Source organism: Pleurodeles waltl, chromosome 10 (assembly GCF_031143425.1).
Source record: "Pleurodeles waltl isolate 20211129_DDA chromosome 10, aPleWal1.hap1.20221129, whole genome shotgun sequence".
NCBI lineage: Eukaryota > Metazoa > Chordata > Amphibia > Caudata > Salamandridae > Pleurodeles > Pleurodeles waltl.
The window spans coordinates 154,176,762-154,194,227 of record NC_090449.1 but is presented as its reverse complement, the minus strand read 5'-3'; the positions used below and the strand labels follow the sequence as shown (position 1 = coordinate 154,194,227).

The following is a 17,466-nucleotide window of genomic DNA, read 5'->3' as shown; positions in this document are numbered from 1 at the left end:
AAATCTAAATCCAATAGGAAATGATGGGATTTAAATTTCAGCGGGCGGGATAACTGTCACTATCTAAATCTGGCCCTATGACTTTTTTCACAATGTTCATCTAGCACACTTTGCTATTTTTCAACCAAATACCAGCTATCACTTTACTTTTTTTCATAATTCTGCTGTAAATTACCTTTTTAATTTTATAGATTGTTATCAGTGTGCGCACTCTGTAAGTCCATAATATCCAATGTGAGAAATTGGTTTGTTGGTAGACTGGGGTGTGAGCCCTGCTCAAGCAAAGTTACAGTCCCTTGCAGGTGAACCACAAAAAGTCACTAAATTAGCCTGTGCTTAACCCTTGGTAGCTTGGCACAAAAGTCAGTCAGGTTTTAACTTAGAGTCAATGTATAAAAGTATTTATGCAGCACAAAACAATAATAAAGTTTCCGTTTTGAGAAGACAGTGGGGTGGCATACAGTGCTTCCTTGGACAATTCTCTTCTCCCCTCCAGGCAACCCGGCATGTTTCTCAAAGAGGTTGTCACACAGGGACGGCTTCTTGGAAGGTTTATATTTCAAATCAAATCAAATCATTAACATTTATAAAGCGCGCTACTCACCCGTGCGGGTCTCAAGGCGCTAGGGGAAAGGGGGGGTTACTGCTGCTCGAATAGCCAGGTTTTTAGGAGTCTCCGGAAAGCGGAGTGGTCCTGGGTGGTCCTGAGGCTGGTGGGGAAGGAGTTCCAGGTCTTGGCCGCCAGGAAGGAAAAAGATCTCCCACCCGCCGTGGAGCGGCGGATGCAAGGGATGGCAGCGAGTGCGAGACCAGAGGAACGGAGGAGGCGGGTGGGGACGTAGAAGCTGAGGCGTCGGTTGAGGTATTCCGGTCCCTTGTTGTGGAGGGCTTTGTGTGCGTGGGTGAGAAGTCGAAAGGTGATCCTTTTGCTGACTGGGAGCCAATGCAGGTGTCTCAGGTGTGCGGAGATGTGGCTGTTGCGGGGTACGTCGAGGATGAGGCGTGCCGATGCGTTTTGAATGCGTTGCAGGCGATTTTGGAGTTTGGCTGTGGTCCCGGCGTAGAGGGTGTTGCCGTAGTCCAGGCGGCTCGTGACGAGGGCGTGGGTCACGGTTTTTCTAGTGTCGGCGGGGATCCAGCGGAAGATCTTGCGGAGCATGCGGGGGGTGAGGAAGCAGGCGGAGGACACGGCGTTGACTTGCTTGGTCATGGTGAGAAGAGGGTCCAAGATGAAGCTGAGGTTGCGGGCGTGGTCTGTGGGGGTCGGTGCGGCGCCGAGGGCTGTGGGCCACCAGGAGTCGTCCCAGGCAGACTGGGTGTTGCCGAGGATGAGGACTTCCGTTTTTTCAGAGTTCAGCTTTAGGCGGCTGAGCCTCATCCAATCTGCGACGTCCTTCATACCCTCTTGTAGGTTGGTCTTGGCGCTGGCGGGGTCCTTGGTGAGGGAGAGTATAAGTTGGGTGTCGTCGGCGTAGGAGGTGATGATGATGTCGTGCTTGCGAACAATGTTGGCGAGGGGGCTCATGTAGGGGGCTTTCTGTTGATTATGTCAAGTTTTGAGCAGATTTGTCTCGGTGGGGCAAGTATAAATGATGGTTATAAAAGGTTTGTTCACTAATACCTCTGGCATTGTTTGATGAATCTGCATGAAATTTGGCAACCGGGAAAGTAAGTCCAGTTCGAGGCTGGGCAGGTCATGCAAGCAACCTCCACCATCAACTGCAAATCAGGCTGGCCACAGGGTCCGTGCACAGTGTAGATTTGCTACGAGGTAGGTGAATGAGATACAATGGACACAATAACTCTTGCCTTCTGCCATTTTAGTGCACCCAATAGCTGATGTCTCATAAAGAAAAGAAGAAAAGGATGTCTACAAAGAGCAAACATGGCACGGGCACGAGCTACAGTGTGCACCGGGCACTGCACTGCTTAATTGGTGAACAGCAGAACTTATTTGTTTTTTTGTTCGCTAAACCAAAACTGACATTTAATTTTCTTTTTGTCAGTGAATACACATAGATAGATAGATAGATAGATAGATAGATAGATAGATAGATAGATAGATAGATAGATAGAGCCTGCTACCACATTCACACAGCTCGGACTTGTGAAAATTGTAGTTTAGTGAGTGACAAGTTAGTCAATTAGAAACTAAATTCGAAATCACTGCTTCTCCTATGAGTATATAATTGCTTTCTGCCCCCCAGTGTGGAAGCGCATAACCATGGTAGATTGCCTATGTACGTTGTTTACAGTTCAAACAGAAGTCCAAATCAATATATTTTTCTATTCGTTTTCTATTTCCAAAGTAATGATCCTATTAATACATTCAGTCTACATTGTATAAAATATTCTCAACCGTTATTGCAGCATAACATTATTTTAATGACTTTACTCCTTTTAAAACCACTCTGGCCACGCAAACTGGAAAAAGGATATAGGCCTTGGACGGCTTCGAGAAATCCAGCAGCCATATCTAGAATGTTTCGTTCATATTCCTTTATTATTTCCTGTTGAGAAAGAAAGATACTGTCAGACTAATTCTTATAAACTCCATCTATGTTTTGGAGGGAAGTAGTAATCTTCTACTGAACGCTGGCGGATGGATAATGCAAACACCACAGGCTTGACATAGGACTAAGCTTTGGTGGCACCAAGCAGTTGACCCAGCCACAAGTTTAGTACAGAAAATATTTTTTCAATGTTTGAAGGATGTCATCAAGCTGAAGGCCTCATTTAGACCTTTAAAGAGCCCAGCCTGCCAGAAAGGATCATTTTGCAAAAATGCATCAGCTGCACAGGCAGATACAGTTTTGGTAACTCTGAATGATGAATGGGTGCCATGATGTTGCTGTCTATTTGCCAATCTATGCAGAACAAAATAAAAAATGTTTCTAATGCACATGGAGTTTTTTGTCATCCAGAAAAAAAAACAGGGGCCATATTTATACTTTTTGACACCCAACTGCGGCAACGCAGTTGTGCGTCAAAAATTTTACCGCCGGCTAACGCCATTCCAATGCACCATGCGGGCGCCTTATTTATGGAATGACGTTAGCCGGCGCTGCGGACTGGTCAGAGTAAAAAAAATGACTCACACCAGGCAGCGCCAGCGTTGGGGAAAATGGGGGTTGTGCATCAAAAAATGGTGCAAGTCAGGTCTGAGGCAAAAATCAGGCCTCAAACCGGACATGCGCCATTTGTTTTGACGCACAATCCCCATTGAAATGACTCCTGTCTTGGCAAAGACAGGAGTCATGCCCCCTTGCCCAATGGCCATGCCCAGGGGACTTCTGTCCCATGGGCATAGTGGCATGTAGGGGAGCCCAAATTAGGCCCCCCTATGATACTTAAAAAAACGATAAAAAATACTTACCTGAACTTACCTTTACTTCCCTTGGATGGGTCCCCCCATCCATGGGTGTCCTCCAGGGGTGGGCGAGGGTGTGTCCCTGGGTGCAGGGGAGGGCACCTCTGGACTCCTTCCGAGCCCACAGATCCCTTAACGGCTGCCCTGACCCAGGCGTTAAAAAACAGCGCACAACAGGCTGTGCGCCGTTTTTTAAGGCCCACCCCCTCCTGTGCGTCAAAATGACGCTGGGGTATAAATAAGGCGCATAGGCCTTGAAGTCATTTTTTGGAAGGGAACGCCTACCTTGCATATCATTAACGCAAGGCAGTTTCCCACTTCCAAAAAATGACGCACATGGTGGAATTTTGACGTCCGCGGGGTCGGGCGTCAAAGTTTAAATATGGGGCAGTGTTTGACGCACATTCTGCGCAAACAGAGTATAAATATGCCCCCAAACACCTTGCATGATGGTTACAGCTCTGAAAAAATCTGTGACAGAAATAGGGCGGCAAATCCACTGCTATGACTTGGTGGCTCCGTGGCTGATGAAGTTCCAGGTCAAAGGTTTCCAATGACAGAGGCAGCTGAGGCTCCTCCATCAATATCTTGTGGTTCCACGCCTCTAATGCAAAAGGGAACTCATTGGTTTGCCAGGGCTGAAATATGGCAAATTCGCCATTGTCCTCCCACTCAAAATACCCTAAATGGAGCCCTTAGAATCCTTATTTTCCGATGGCGGGCAATTGCTATTACTAGTTTTAAAAAGCGCACAACTTCCTTCAGTAAGTAAGAGGTCTACCCTTTGCATCCTGGTACAAGTTCAACTTGCCACTTCAGAATATTTATTTAAGTAACTAATTGATATGAATTTCACAGTCTTTTCTTATTCCTGCCTAGTTCATAGCACGTCATAATATGTGCCAAAAAATAACACTATGTATACACACAAAAAACACTGATATGTTCATTAACGAGGTTGGTTGATATTTTGTGGGATGACATGCACCTACATGACACTCTTCAAAATGTCAATATACACTCTTATACCAGCGTAGTTTGAAAGAGGTATAATCTATTTTTCAGCAAAATAAAAATTAGACAAAATAATGTAAAACACTGTAATTTGAAAAGCATCACCTAAAACAGTCAAAACACGATACCCCAACTGCCATACCACTGAGGGTGCTTACGCAGTATTATTATCAGAGTAACTTGACAAGCAAAGGTAAGGAATATTACTTAATACAAAAAAATAATAATACATTCAGCAAATAGGGGAGTTGGAAGTGTGCTTGTAAAATACTAAAAAGTGCACTGCCCTGTGGCACATGTCCTCCTGCATACCGGGAAAAATTCAACAAATGCCCAATGGAAAACGCACTTTTGCCCACAAACCCCATATCCCAAACTTCCAAATAGCTTGGAAGTTCCATACATTCTGGAAACCTAATAATTAAAATAGCTCGGAGTCTGCCAGCACCAGTTTGCCGAGTTCTAACTCAAAGTACTATATGCATAGGATGTGGCTGCACAGTCTAGTTCACCACTATACTTCTCAAATGCATGGCATTATTTTAAGGCATTTCCTGTAACACATAAATGCACATGTGCATACCTACGTGATTACAGGTGAGTAAACAAAGACCCGGAGGCATAAGGTGATCATATGAAGAGCTTCATTGACAAGCTTTGTGGTCACCAACTGGATCTGATGTACTGACTGATAAAATTGATTGGTAGCCTCCAACTGGATTTACTTTAACACTAATCACCTACTTCAGCTTTGCCTCTACTGTGCATGAGAACTAGAAGTGTGACATAGCTGAAAGTTCAAAAGTGTACAGTGATCTTAGAAGCTTTTATGTGGGACTAGGAGGTAAGAAGACAAATCAGCAAGAAAGTAACACTGGCTGGACTTGCTGATTGGGAGCTTTGAATGGATCAAATCATCTAAAGGGTTCCTCAAATCGTTCAATGTGTGACAACCTGAATACTTTCCTGGCGCCTCTCATGGGAACTTTGTCGATGTCCGCATCATTGCTTACCTCCAACTGGTCCACCAGCTGCATCTCCAGTGTCATCAGTGCCTCGGTCAGCATGGTGATATCGAGATTGTAATCTGTTAACTTGGCATCCAGGATGTTAACATCAGCGATATGCTGGAGCTCAGTCAGAATCTGCATGGGTTAACAGAGTGGGTATAATATAAATGCGTCACTTACATGATAATAACTAAAATGTACAAAAATAGACAACCCAATTGCTTGCAATCGGGTGGCATTCTGTTGATTAACCTCTTTTCAATATGCCAGTCTGTCGCGTCCAGAGAAGTTATGATTTCATGCTGTTGTATCCTCCTGCTTCTGTGACCCCAATTGTCACCAGACCCTCTACCTACCATATGGTGCATCTCCATTATTCAATATAATCGTCGGATCGAAAACCTGACCTCTGACTTGCCGCGCAGCCCACTTATTCTATTGTGTATCCATTGGATTTAGATATTTTTTATCATAGAATTTGACAACTATTTTCAATACCACCTAATAAAGATGGCCAAGGAATCATATAACATCACAACAAAAACATGTCTTTGTGGATAGCGGCCCTTGGCAAATCACTTTCTCTCCGTATGTTATGCTACTTCAGTCCTAAGCCAGTAAATCTTGAAGCAAGCAAGCTTTTCTAAGTGAGATACCAAGTATAGGAGCACAGATATAATTCCTATTGTAATCGTGAGACTATGCTCTAATTCTTGTCTATGTTCCTAATAATATGTGTTGCTGGTCAAGAAGCATTTTAATTTTACAAACCTCTGGGCTTTAGAGATAGGGGCCTGCTCACATCTGAACACCAAGGTATTTGCGGCTTTAAGAATATCAGGCCACAGACCCAGCTACGATGCACAGCAGTCAGCCAGCTCTTCTGTCCCACACTCCTGGTAAAGTTAACACATGCCCCTGAATGGGACTAAAAGCAGCAAGCCGTTAACATAACTTTTAAAACCTGATGAAAATGTTAGCTTTGGTTCTATGGGCACACCACCTAACACCATCGGGCCTCTCTTTCAGCTACTAGGTTTGTCTTAAAAACGAATTGCATTCTCACGTATCCATAGGTTGTATTTTTTTGAGGCATAGACATTTAGGGGTATCCTTTTTATCATAGTTTGCAGCAGCGAATACTGACCCCCCCCCCTGTACTTGTTTCCCAGTACTGGTCTCCCTTTAATGATCCCCTGTGGGGATTAACAACCATTAACAAACCAATGGCACTGTATAGGAGGACTGATTTGCCTAGCATGTTTCTTGCAATCAAAGCCTACATTGCTTCAGTCTCGAATCTTTTCAGGCCTGCTTTTTCATGTTCAAATTATCAATTCAATTCAATTCGGAATTATTTTTACCACTCTTACTTTTTTGTGTTTTAATAATGTTTTTGCTATTTCTTAGCCTTGTTGGCTATGGGTTATTTTTTAATTCTATTATTAACAGGTTCTTGCTAGCATTAGACACTTTTATATATGGATATTTTTAGATGCTTGAGACTAGTATTATTTACGAATTGAGTATGGCTTTTAGCTAAAACAACATATTTGATTGAATAAGTAATTGATTGATTGTTAATACCTTGAAATACGTTTTTGCCATAGTGGCTGCTGTGTGAGTTGACATAAGAAAGAATAAATAATATACGGGTACCCTGACCCTTATTGGGAGGGGGGGAGTGGAGGAGGGGCTTTTCTAGATCCAGCTGGCTTCTCACAGGAAATAGCACGGTCCCCTGTGTGCTCCTGTGGGACTCTGGCGGAATCCCCACATGAGTCCTACTCTCCAATGGGGTGAGGTGTTTCTGCAGGCCTGGCCAGCCAACCTCCTGCTGCACACAGCCTTGCTCATTGGCTTGCCACTACAGACGTAGCCCTACTGTGTTGATCATAGGCTTTCACACATACCATAATGAGCTAATTCTGTAGGAGAAGTTGTTTATTAGCATTGGAGGGGATGTGTGTGACCTTAAACGGAAAACTCCAGAATCAAAGCGCATGTGAGAGACTGAAAAGTCAAACACAATAGTTTTGCTTGATAAAGATCCTGGCTGTAGAAGCTGGATCACCAAATGATCATAGCTGCTTGGAGAATAAGAACTCTTTCTGTAGAAGCACACATCTTTTGACAATCCAAAACTGTACTCCTATAAACACCATCATCTGTGCGGAGTCAAGGTCCTTCTCTGTAGTGCTCTTGAATGTTTTTTTTATCATATGAAGTCTGGTGGCAGCTGCACCGTTAAGCGAAACCTAAAATTGTTTACTTATCCGCAACTATTATCATAGCCTTTGTGGTAATCACACCCACCCAGAATAATTTTCTTGGAATCCACAGTGTGGGGTTCAAGTCATATTGTACAATGCTATTATAAGTTAAATGATAATGAGGACTGCAAATGAAAGAAAAAACATATTCCTGGTGATTCTGGTACCTTTGCCTTTGTTTTCTGTTCTGCCCCACTGTTTAAGAATTGGTTGTTCCCCCCTGCAGGACTAGAAAATTATTCTGAAAAGGGAATCCTTTCACTTTAAAGAATGTAGGAGCCTACCAGAGCAAGCATGGTCTTCACCCCTCAACCTTTAACTAAGCCCAAATCCAGCTTTGGAAGAAAACAGGAGTTTGTGACCAAAATGGAATTATAATGGTTGTGTAACCCGAGGGAAAAACCCAGCACAAACTGCGGGAGTAAAATGCACAGACGAGTTATTTGTGCCTGTTGGAATGGGAAATTACAAAACTTAGCATGCTCTTCCCTGTTCCAAGGTGTCCAACTTGTAATGGTGGAGCAAACTGCAGATCTGCTCATTTGCAAACCCTGTGTAATTGCAAATTAATGGGTTTGCAATCTGTATGCGATATTTGCTGGCCAGTTCTGATGGACCCTAAGTATCTACATGTATTTCCAGCATATACATTTGTAACTTAGCAAATGTTAATGAGAAACAATGGCTGGGTGTAGTCAAGGTGGGACAGTAGATACCTGAAGTACTGGACTCACCATAAAGGTCAATTTACCATACTCTGTTGTCCTGCTCATCCTTCTTCCTATCTGGTTGCCGCAGATTCCTAACCTTAGAATATTCCCCAGGCATCTGACTGGATCCAGAAATGTTTGAGCCATCCCCTTGCACACTAGTAGGTGGCATAGTTCAGCTCTATGTCGCGTTGTTGGCATTGTCTGTGCTGGAAGTGATGGGCACGGTGCCTATATAGATGCAACCCCAGTGAGCTGACCTTAGTTTTTCACTGTTTTTCCATGGGTGTCAATTCACCACAATTCCAGGGGTAGCAGAAGTGACATCACATGCCATTTGACCTTTTCTGTGGCTCACACGCACATGCTTACATATACACACGCTCTCTCACATAGCACAAGCATGCATACCACATAAATTTAAAATTATTTTTTACTTACCTTAGCTGCCAGATAGGGTCATTTTCCAGCGAATGATATACTGTATACTCCATTTTTAATACACAAATAGTGAATAATAATATGCACTAGTGTATTTAAAAAGTGACAGAAAACCAGGAAAGTGGAGCTCCAACCGACATCCATTAGGACGAGCTACCCCTGTGTTCCAGGCACTGATTTTGCAACCTCTGAAGACCCCTAAATGACTTCCATGTGTTTTCCCACACCAGAAGCACGTAATCAAGCTAAGGAGAAATGAATAGTGTGCCAAAAGTGAGGTCCTGAAGGATCTCTTTTATGTGGTCTGACAGTTCGCAGAGCGGTGAGGGTGGAGGCGGTAAAGAATATGCAACTAGACAGAGCCTCTACCATATGAAGCTTTACCGAAGGTAAGTACCTTGTTATCATCTCATAGAGACTTCTAGCCGCATGTTCCTTACCTTAATAGATACCAAAGCAATCTCTCACCGGAGGAGGGTCTGCAAACAGTTTAAACTATAAAGTCCTGGAGGACTGAAAAGACAAAATGCCCATCTCACCGAACCTTGCTGACTATGCAGTAGTGTTTGGCAAACATGTGCAGTGATGCCTACATATCTGCCTGGCATATGTCCAGAATGGTACTCCTGAAGCTGACACAGTGGTTGCAGCTTTAGTCCTGGTGGAATGAGCTCTTAAGCCCTCATGGTGCTCTTTCTTGGCCATTGCATAGATTTCTTCATTCAGAGAAGGATGCAGAGATTTGGTCGCAAAACAAGCTAAAACATGTCCCGTCAGCAGGCATAAATCATTTTAGTGGAGGGATGCCAGACTGCAAGAATGACAGACACACTTCCGAAGGGAGATCAAACACTCTCAGCTGTCAACACTTATTCTCCATGCATGTAGGTTTGAGTGCATGACCTTGCCCTGTTGCTGAGACTGGAGATCCTCCCCAAGAAGCTGTCTGATTGGAAGAAATATGCTCATGCTCAGGAGTTTGGGATACCATATTCTCCATGCCCAGTCTGGGGCCTCTAAGGTGACTTGGGCTCGGTCGTTCTTTATCTTTTTGGGAACTCAAGACAGGACTGGTACCAGTGGAAAAGAGTATAGGAGTCATGAACTTCACTCTAGACAAAATGCTTCTCAAGCAAGAGTTGCCTTGGAAACTCCAGGGCACAGAGGTACTGACATTGAACATTCTCTGTGGTGGCAAATATATTTATCAACGTTCTCCCCAATCTCAGAAGTGATCGTGTACCACCTTTGGATGAAGACACTATTTGTGATATGCAAGGCATTGATGGCTGAGTTTGTCTGCTCTGGCTTTCAAAGAGCCCACCAGATGTTGAACCACCAGGAAAATGTCCTGAAAATCCGGCCATGTCCAGAGACACAGGCCCTCTTGACCTAGGGTCCAAGTTCCCACCCCCTGTCCTGCTTGTTGCAATACCACATGGCTGTGGTGTTGTCCAGGAACACCTGAACCTGAACTAGCCTTCCTTTGATGGAAGGAAGAAAGGCTTTCAATGCCAGCTGGATCGTTCTCAGCTCCAAAAGGGTGATGTGAGGCTGCGATTTAGCAAGATACCAGAGGCCTGTGACCTTCACCTCTGCCAGATGGCTGCCCGAACCCAGGAGTGACGCATTTGTCACTACTGTAAGCTCTGGATGGGGTCGAGTGAGAGGTCTTTCACCAACCCAGTCACGGTTCTTCAGCCACCACAGCAGATCTTTTGCAGTTTCCTCCGATTTCTGGAACAGGTCAGAGAGATTTCCCTGATGCTGTGCCCGCTGGGTCCTCAGACCCCACTGCAGAGCCTGCATATGCCTATGTGCAGGTTTTACCTGTAGGAAGCAGGAGGCAATCACCCAGCAGCCAAAATATCAGAATCGCAGCCCGAATAACCTGGACTCACTGTTCCGGAGAGCAGACCCGAAACTGCAATGGATCCAGAACAGCTATGATGAAAGAGAAGGAGTCAGGTGTGACTTCAGCATGTTGATAGTGAACCCCAACGAATGCAGGAGGTCCAGAGGAGGTGGGAGAAGACTACTGTCTTTGACGTGGCTGTCTCAACATCAAGTCATTGAGGTAGGGAAAGGCAGGAACCCCTGATGTCTGCAGTTGTACTGCAACCACTGCTATTTCCTTGGTGAACACCCAAGGGACGCTGGTAAGGCCAAAGAGAAGCACAGAGAACTGATAATGCTCCTGGCCCACAGTGAACCACAGGCAATGATGTGGGCAAGCAGGAAATAAGTGTCCTGCAAGTCCAACTCTACCATCCAGTCTCCAGGGTCGAGAGCAGAGGAGAACCAAACCAGGGTTAGCATCTTGAATTTTTCTTTTTCAGGAAGTAATTAAGAGGGCGCAGGTCTAAGATAGGATGGAGGCCTTGATCCTTCTCCAGAAACTGAAAGTAGCGGGTAAGGCAACCAAAACCTATTTCTCATGGTGGCACCCTCTTGATGTCTCCATTAGCCAGAAGGGCCAATACTACCTGTCATAAGGAAACCGATCGGAGGACGACGGTAGTGGTGGCTGTTGGAAAGGGAGGGCATAATCCTGCAGGGCAATCTGAAGCACCCATTTGTCTGAAATAATCTCCCATCACTGGGGCAGATGGGGCTGAATTCTGCCACCAATTGGATGCCCATGCTGTTTTGAGGGCAAGCAAAAGAGACCTGGACTGTGCAGCTGCCCGGGGGGGTTGGAAGCGGATTGGGTGGACCTCTGACTTTGAGTCCCACAAGACTTAGGGAAGTTGCTCCGTGGCCATGAAAGGACTGTGATTGACCGTGGTGGCTAGGGTGAAATGAATGAGGCTGATAGTCCCTACCATATCAACGTGAAGGGGTGCTTTTGGAATACAGCTGTCGTGGGGCCATAGTGAGCCCCAGTGACCTAGCAATGGCCCTAATGTCCTTAAACCTTTCCAAAGCCAAATGCGCCTTGTCAACAAAGAGGTGATTACAATTGAACAGGATTTCCTTAAGGGATGCCTGGACATCTCCTGAAAAGCCAGTATTTCTCAGCCAGGCGTGAAGTCGGAGCGCCACAATCAAAGCAGTGGCTCTGCCCAGCAAGAAGGTTGTATCCAATCTTCATTTGATTGTGAACTTTGCTGCACCTCTCCCGACACCAATAGCTTGGTCCTGGCCTCATCTGGGACCATAGGCAGCACTTGGGCAACTGTAGCCAACAGAGTAAGGGAGTAACAGCCCAATAAGCATGCAATGTTCACAGACCGCAGTGCCAGGCTGGTGGAAGAGAAACTCCTCTTACAAAGTATTTAGGGTCTTGTATTCCCTATCTGGTATTGTGATAGGGACTGCCCAAGGATTGATCCAAGAGGTTGTGGCCTGGACCACCAGGCTTTCAGGGGTGGGGTGCTGAGACAGGAAGGATGGGTTCCTTGAATCGGGGCATTGGTGGTCAGCAATAGTCCTAGGTGCACAGGAATGCCTATGCAGGGTTTGGCCCAGGCCCGAGCAAGACATCAGTGTGGGCTTTGTTGAAGGATAATAAGGGTTCTAAAGGTGATACCCCAGGCTGAAGCACGTCCGTCAACATGTTAGTCTTGACCTCAGTTGTGGGCAGTGTCAAGCACGTCCGTCAACATGTTAGTCTTGACCTCAGTTGTGGGCAGTGTCAGTTTCAGGATCTCAGGCCCCCTCCGAACCACCATTGAAAAGAAACCCCTTCCTCCATAGCGGCTGTGGGAGGAGAGAGTAGGCCAGTGTCTGGTGAGGTGTCCAGATCAATGGAATTCGCCAGGTCCTCATACCAGGTTTCATCAGTCATGGACTTTGCTAGGGGACCAGAGTAGCCAGAGGGATCCTCAAATCCACTCCATTAATGTTCCTCAGATGGTCCTTCAGGGAAATAGGGCTCCATCTCCGATTTAGGTCATGTGGGCCTAGTTGGCACCAGATTCAAGATCGTGCGACACTGGTTCAGCTCTGTATCAGAGTCAGACCAGTGCATGGGAATGGTCCTCGGAGGAGGTTGTGAAGCTGTGGCTGGGGTAGATGCAGATCCAGATCCACCAAATGGATGCTCCGCAGTCGACTGGCGCCGAGTGCCGAAGGCCAATCAAACGCCTCCCAAACCCATGGGTCCAAAGGCACTCCAGAAGGGTTTGGCTGCACAAAGATGAGGCTCGTGGCTTCAAAAAATTCACAGAGTTTCATGATGGTCACTCCAGCTCCAGGATATTTGGGAAAGTGCGGAGCTGACCCAGTGTCAGATGCCAGCTGCACAGGAACGACCTCTGAGCAGGTCCTGGGTTTGTGACGTCGTTCTCTGGCGCCATCTGAAGAATGGGAGCGACGTGGAGAAGACAAAGAGCACTTTTACTTCTTGAACTTCTTCTTATGGGACTTACCTAAAGAAGTCTAAGAGCAAAAACAAGGGCCAATGCAAGTAATTCTGGGAGAGGTCCGAGACCTCCCATGCAAACAGGATCTGGAGACATACAGTCTCATGGCAAGCAGCCAAGAGCTCCATGGTCCGCTCTGGGATGACCTTAGGGGCCTGCACTCTGCACACATCGAAGTGTAATGGTCCCTCTCCAGATAACGCTGACACACCAAATAGGTGTCCTTCACCCACATCTGTCAATGACAGGCTGCGCAAGGTTTGAATCCGGTGGGTTTCTTCGTGACATCTTCAAAAAAGATGGAAAAATGGCACAGTAGACCTCGACAAAATGCCAAAAAAATCCAGCTGAAAAATGAGTAAGGGGAGCTCTTACAGATCCACACTGATCCCACAGAAGAGAAGAAACTGAGGTCAAAGTTAGGGTGGGCCAATATAGGCACTGTGCACGTCACTTCCGGCGTGGACAATGTTAATGATGGCATGTGTAGCCAAACAATACCATTTACCGGCACGCAAATTAATTACTCAAAAATTTCCAGATCCAGTCTGAGGCCTGGGGAATATACTAAGGTAAGGAATCTATGGCTAGAAATCTCTATCAGATTTTTAGTTACTAAACAGGTGACTCAAACTATGTTGGGGGCTACTCTCACTGTTACCCCAAACCCCAGCAATGATCAGAATGTGCCTTTCGTAGACCAATCAGAAAGATCTTTATGGAAATGTTGGCGAGAAGGGTAGACACCATATCACCATACATCATAGAACCCAATAAAGTGGGTTCTATTTGTGGTAGATAGTCAGACATGTGACATTACCAGGAGGAATGTGAAGATTGACAGTTAACCTTTTCAAATAAAGTGGAAAGGCAAACCAGCAGTATAAGACTACATGGAATCAGAGAAATCTATTACCAGTATAGAATGGTTAAATCCAGAGGAGGTATTGGTGATTATGTATCTCCCCCTTCTAATGTTTTAGGTAATGTGTCTCTCAACAAAAGTATTAAACTACATTAAGGTACAAAGAAGGGATGCCCATTGTCTGCCCTATTATTTGCACAGGTGAGAGAATAGCTCAGAGTTAATATAAAGAACAATATGGGTTTTAAGTTTATTGTGTTCTGCGGAGAAGAATACAAGCCAAGCCTCTTTGCACATGACATTATGTTCACCCGTAGGCACATTTTCCCCCAGCGCTACTGAAACAGTTGGAACATTTTCAGGGTGTTTATAAATTTAATATATAGGAAAACGTGAATTTTTGAATCTTAGCTTATCTAAGATTAGGGCACAAGGGGTCAAAAGGGCGATTGAAACAACTGGAAATCACACATGTAAAAAAACATCTGCAACAAGTGATACTGAACTCTGTATGGGAAGTAAGAAAGCAACAGTGATTAAGAATATTTTATGGTGCTTACCAATAGGAAAGTATTAGTCTTTACTGACATAAAGAGGTCCTGTAAGTCTATGCAACTGAGGTTAGTCTGGGTTGCCACTGAGACCAAAAAGAGATGGACCTTTATAAGGCAGGTAATTGTGAGCAACCACTCTGGAGTATAATGTGGTCACTGAACAACAAAGACTTAGACCAGTTTAAATTAACGCGATTGCTAGAATATTCTTAAACTCTTGGGACTGGATGATGCACCGGAAAGTTAGTTTCTTCCTATCCATATGCATCCAGAACATTTTTATGTGGAATAGCACAGGCTGCAGAATGGTGATACATTTGTTTGACAGTGGTAAGAAAATGGTCTTCCATTGCTAAAGAGATATCCAGCTACATGCGCATCTACCATTTTCAACTCAGACATTATGTACTGTTAATTACGGAGAGAGTAACTAGGGATTTTACAGTTTTGGGGAAATGTATAATACCATTTGAGGGCATCAAAGGAAGGATTTCCCAATCATATCAACAATTATATATTGAACAGGCATTCAGGCACTTTACTACAAAAGAGCATAAGATATAGATTTGGGGAGGCAGGTAACATTCAGAAGACAACTGTGGTGTACTGAATGAGAAACCTTACCAGCCAAAGGCATGCATCCTACATAGAGGGCTCAAAAATAAATTATGTTTAAATAGTACTACACATGGATTAAAATACAAATATCTGCAAACATCTAAACAGACCTGGTCTGAAAAGGGTGCAGAAATGGCGATCTCCCACACATTTGGTGGGGCTGTCCAAAGGAAGCCATGCCATGCCATGCTTAATTTGTGAATAAAAACGTGCCGTGCCCAAAGCCCTCCTCTTAAACAGGCGGCTGCTGCAATTAAATGTGCAAACACAGAATACTGAGGCAGAGTAATCCTGAAGCCATCTCGGGCCTCTTCAATCCATTACCAGCCACTCCCTGCCCCTTCAGCTCACTCTTGCAGCTTTGTGCTTTCTCCCTTTGTGACGCTTTTTCGTTTTTCTCTTCCTATGTCTTTCCAATATGTGTCTTTTGCTCGCAGTAAATGCTTGAGGCAGAAAAATAAGCGCTGGCACTCAAAAATAAGCGCTGGCCCTAAAAAAAAAGTGTTGGTGCTCCGCACCGGAACCAACAAGCACAAATTAAGCACAGAAGCCATGCATGATCTTCAATGGGGCAGTAATGGGTACAGATTTATCTCATGGTTCTTATGTTATTGAGGGTCAAAGTGAGGGGCAAGAGATAATTGTTGCCAGTTATGGGCAGCTATGTAATCATCTCCTGACAGCAGTGAAGTTCTTTGGTGCTGGCCTGTAAGGTAATGAACAGAGCCCCACAGATCTAGTGTGGCCTGCTAAAGTGTGGACCATACTGAAGACGGAACAAACAATCTACTCATTGAACTGCCATCAAATATGTTCGGTCTTATATGGGGCAAATTGTAAATGCATGGCGAGAGACTATAGACTAATGTGGAATAATGTTTCAGGAGACCTCAGTTCTCTGACTTGGTTCGTACAGACAATCACTTATACTGACAGATATACAACATAAAAGGGGTGCAGGGAGTGGTTAAAGATTTATTATTTTGATATGGTGTGGATATGTGGCATTTAAACTTAAAGACTTAAATAAAATGTTTCGAACCTGGAATGGTGGAAGAACCGAACCCTTCCCTTTACCCCTGGCTGAAATTACACGACTACAAATGGCTTGTCTTTGGCCATTTTGTGTTCAGTATTTAAAAAAGTTTGAAGCATGTAACTTTGAATGTCACCTGATACAGTTAAACACAGAACCAAGATGTATCAAAGGATTTTGCATTTACAAATGGTGCAAATTGGTAAATTCCACTGTTTGCAAATGCAAAATCGCCTTTCATGATTTATGGAAGGAATTTGCAGTGCAATTTTAAGGAATCGCAAAAATAGCGATTCTTAAAATTGCGACTCCGTAAGGGAATCACAACTTGCGATTCCCTAAATAGGTAATCGCAAATAGGGAATACCTATTTACGAATACCTATTCGCATGTATCATGCATTTCCTAAATGCAAATTTGCCGTTTAGGAAATGCAATTACCACAAATTCAAGCTTGGTGTTAAGCATGTGCAATTTTTAAAAATGCATTTTAAAAAATTATATGTAGCGCACACATGCCCCTGGGGCATGTGTGCGCTTTACATGTCCACAAATATTTTTTGGGGGTGCATCAAAGGGGGCATTAGGCACCCTGGGGTTTGCATTAGCTAATTTGCAAATACCTAACAGGAATTTGCACATTAGGTAATGCAAAACCGTTTGCACCTAGGCCCATAGGGATGAATGGAGTCCCATTCCCTAACTGCGATTCGGTAATAGCAATTGCAACTTTTAAGAAATCATTATTACCAAATCGCACTTTTCATACATCCGATTGTGCATTTCTTAAATAGCGATTTCTTAAAATTAGCTATTTAGGAAATGCAAACCGGGATGATGATACATTTGGCCCCAATTCTTCAAATAGGATTCCATTCCAAGTAAGGCTGGTACCGAACGGATTCAGTCTATTTTGCAAACTCACAAAGAAACGTGTTGAGAAGAAAGCAACTTTAAGATCTTCATAACTCCAGGAATTACACAATGACAGTTTTTAGTAGGGTGCATACGTTGATGTTTCAGCATCAGGATTAGAAGATTCTGACTATGTACCAACGTTCTGCTTCTTAAGAGGGAAAGGACAAATGTTTTTTTTCCAACCTGGTAAAAAACTGAAATCGAGGAGAAGGATCCAACTCACCAGCGACAGGAGAAATAGTAGTACCTGGGTCAAATATATGGATTGTTTCTTTATGCAGGTCATCACA

General features: G+C 44.3%; 1 protein-coding gene across 3 annotated transcripts in view; it reads right to left on the bottom strand.

Moving 5' to 3' along the window:
* Positions 1 to 17,466, bottom strand: part of DRC3 (dynein regulatory complex subunit 3) — a 160,115-nt gene that overhangs the window by 32,504 nt on the left and 110,145 nt on the right. For all 3 annotated transcript variants that reach the window (XM_069210086.1, XM_069210088.1, XM_069210087.1), the window contains 2 exons: positions 5,398 to 5,529; positions 2,440 to 2,510 (listed from right to left, as the gene is read on the bottom strand). In XM_069210086.1, coding sequence (XP_069066187.1) covers positions 2,440 to 2,510; positions 5,398 to 5,529 — 203 coding nt within the window. The remainder of the gene's footprint in view (positions 1 to 2,439; positions 2,511 to 5,397; positions 5,530 to 17,466) is intronic.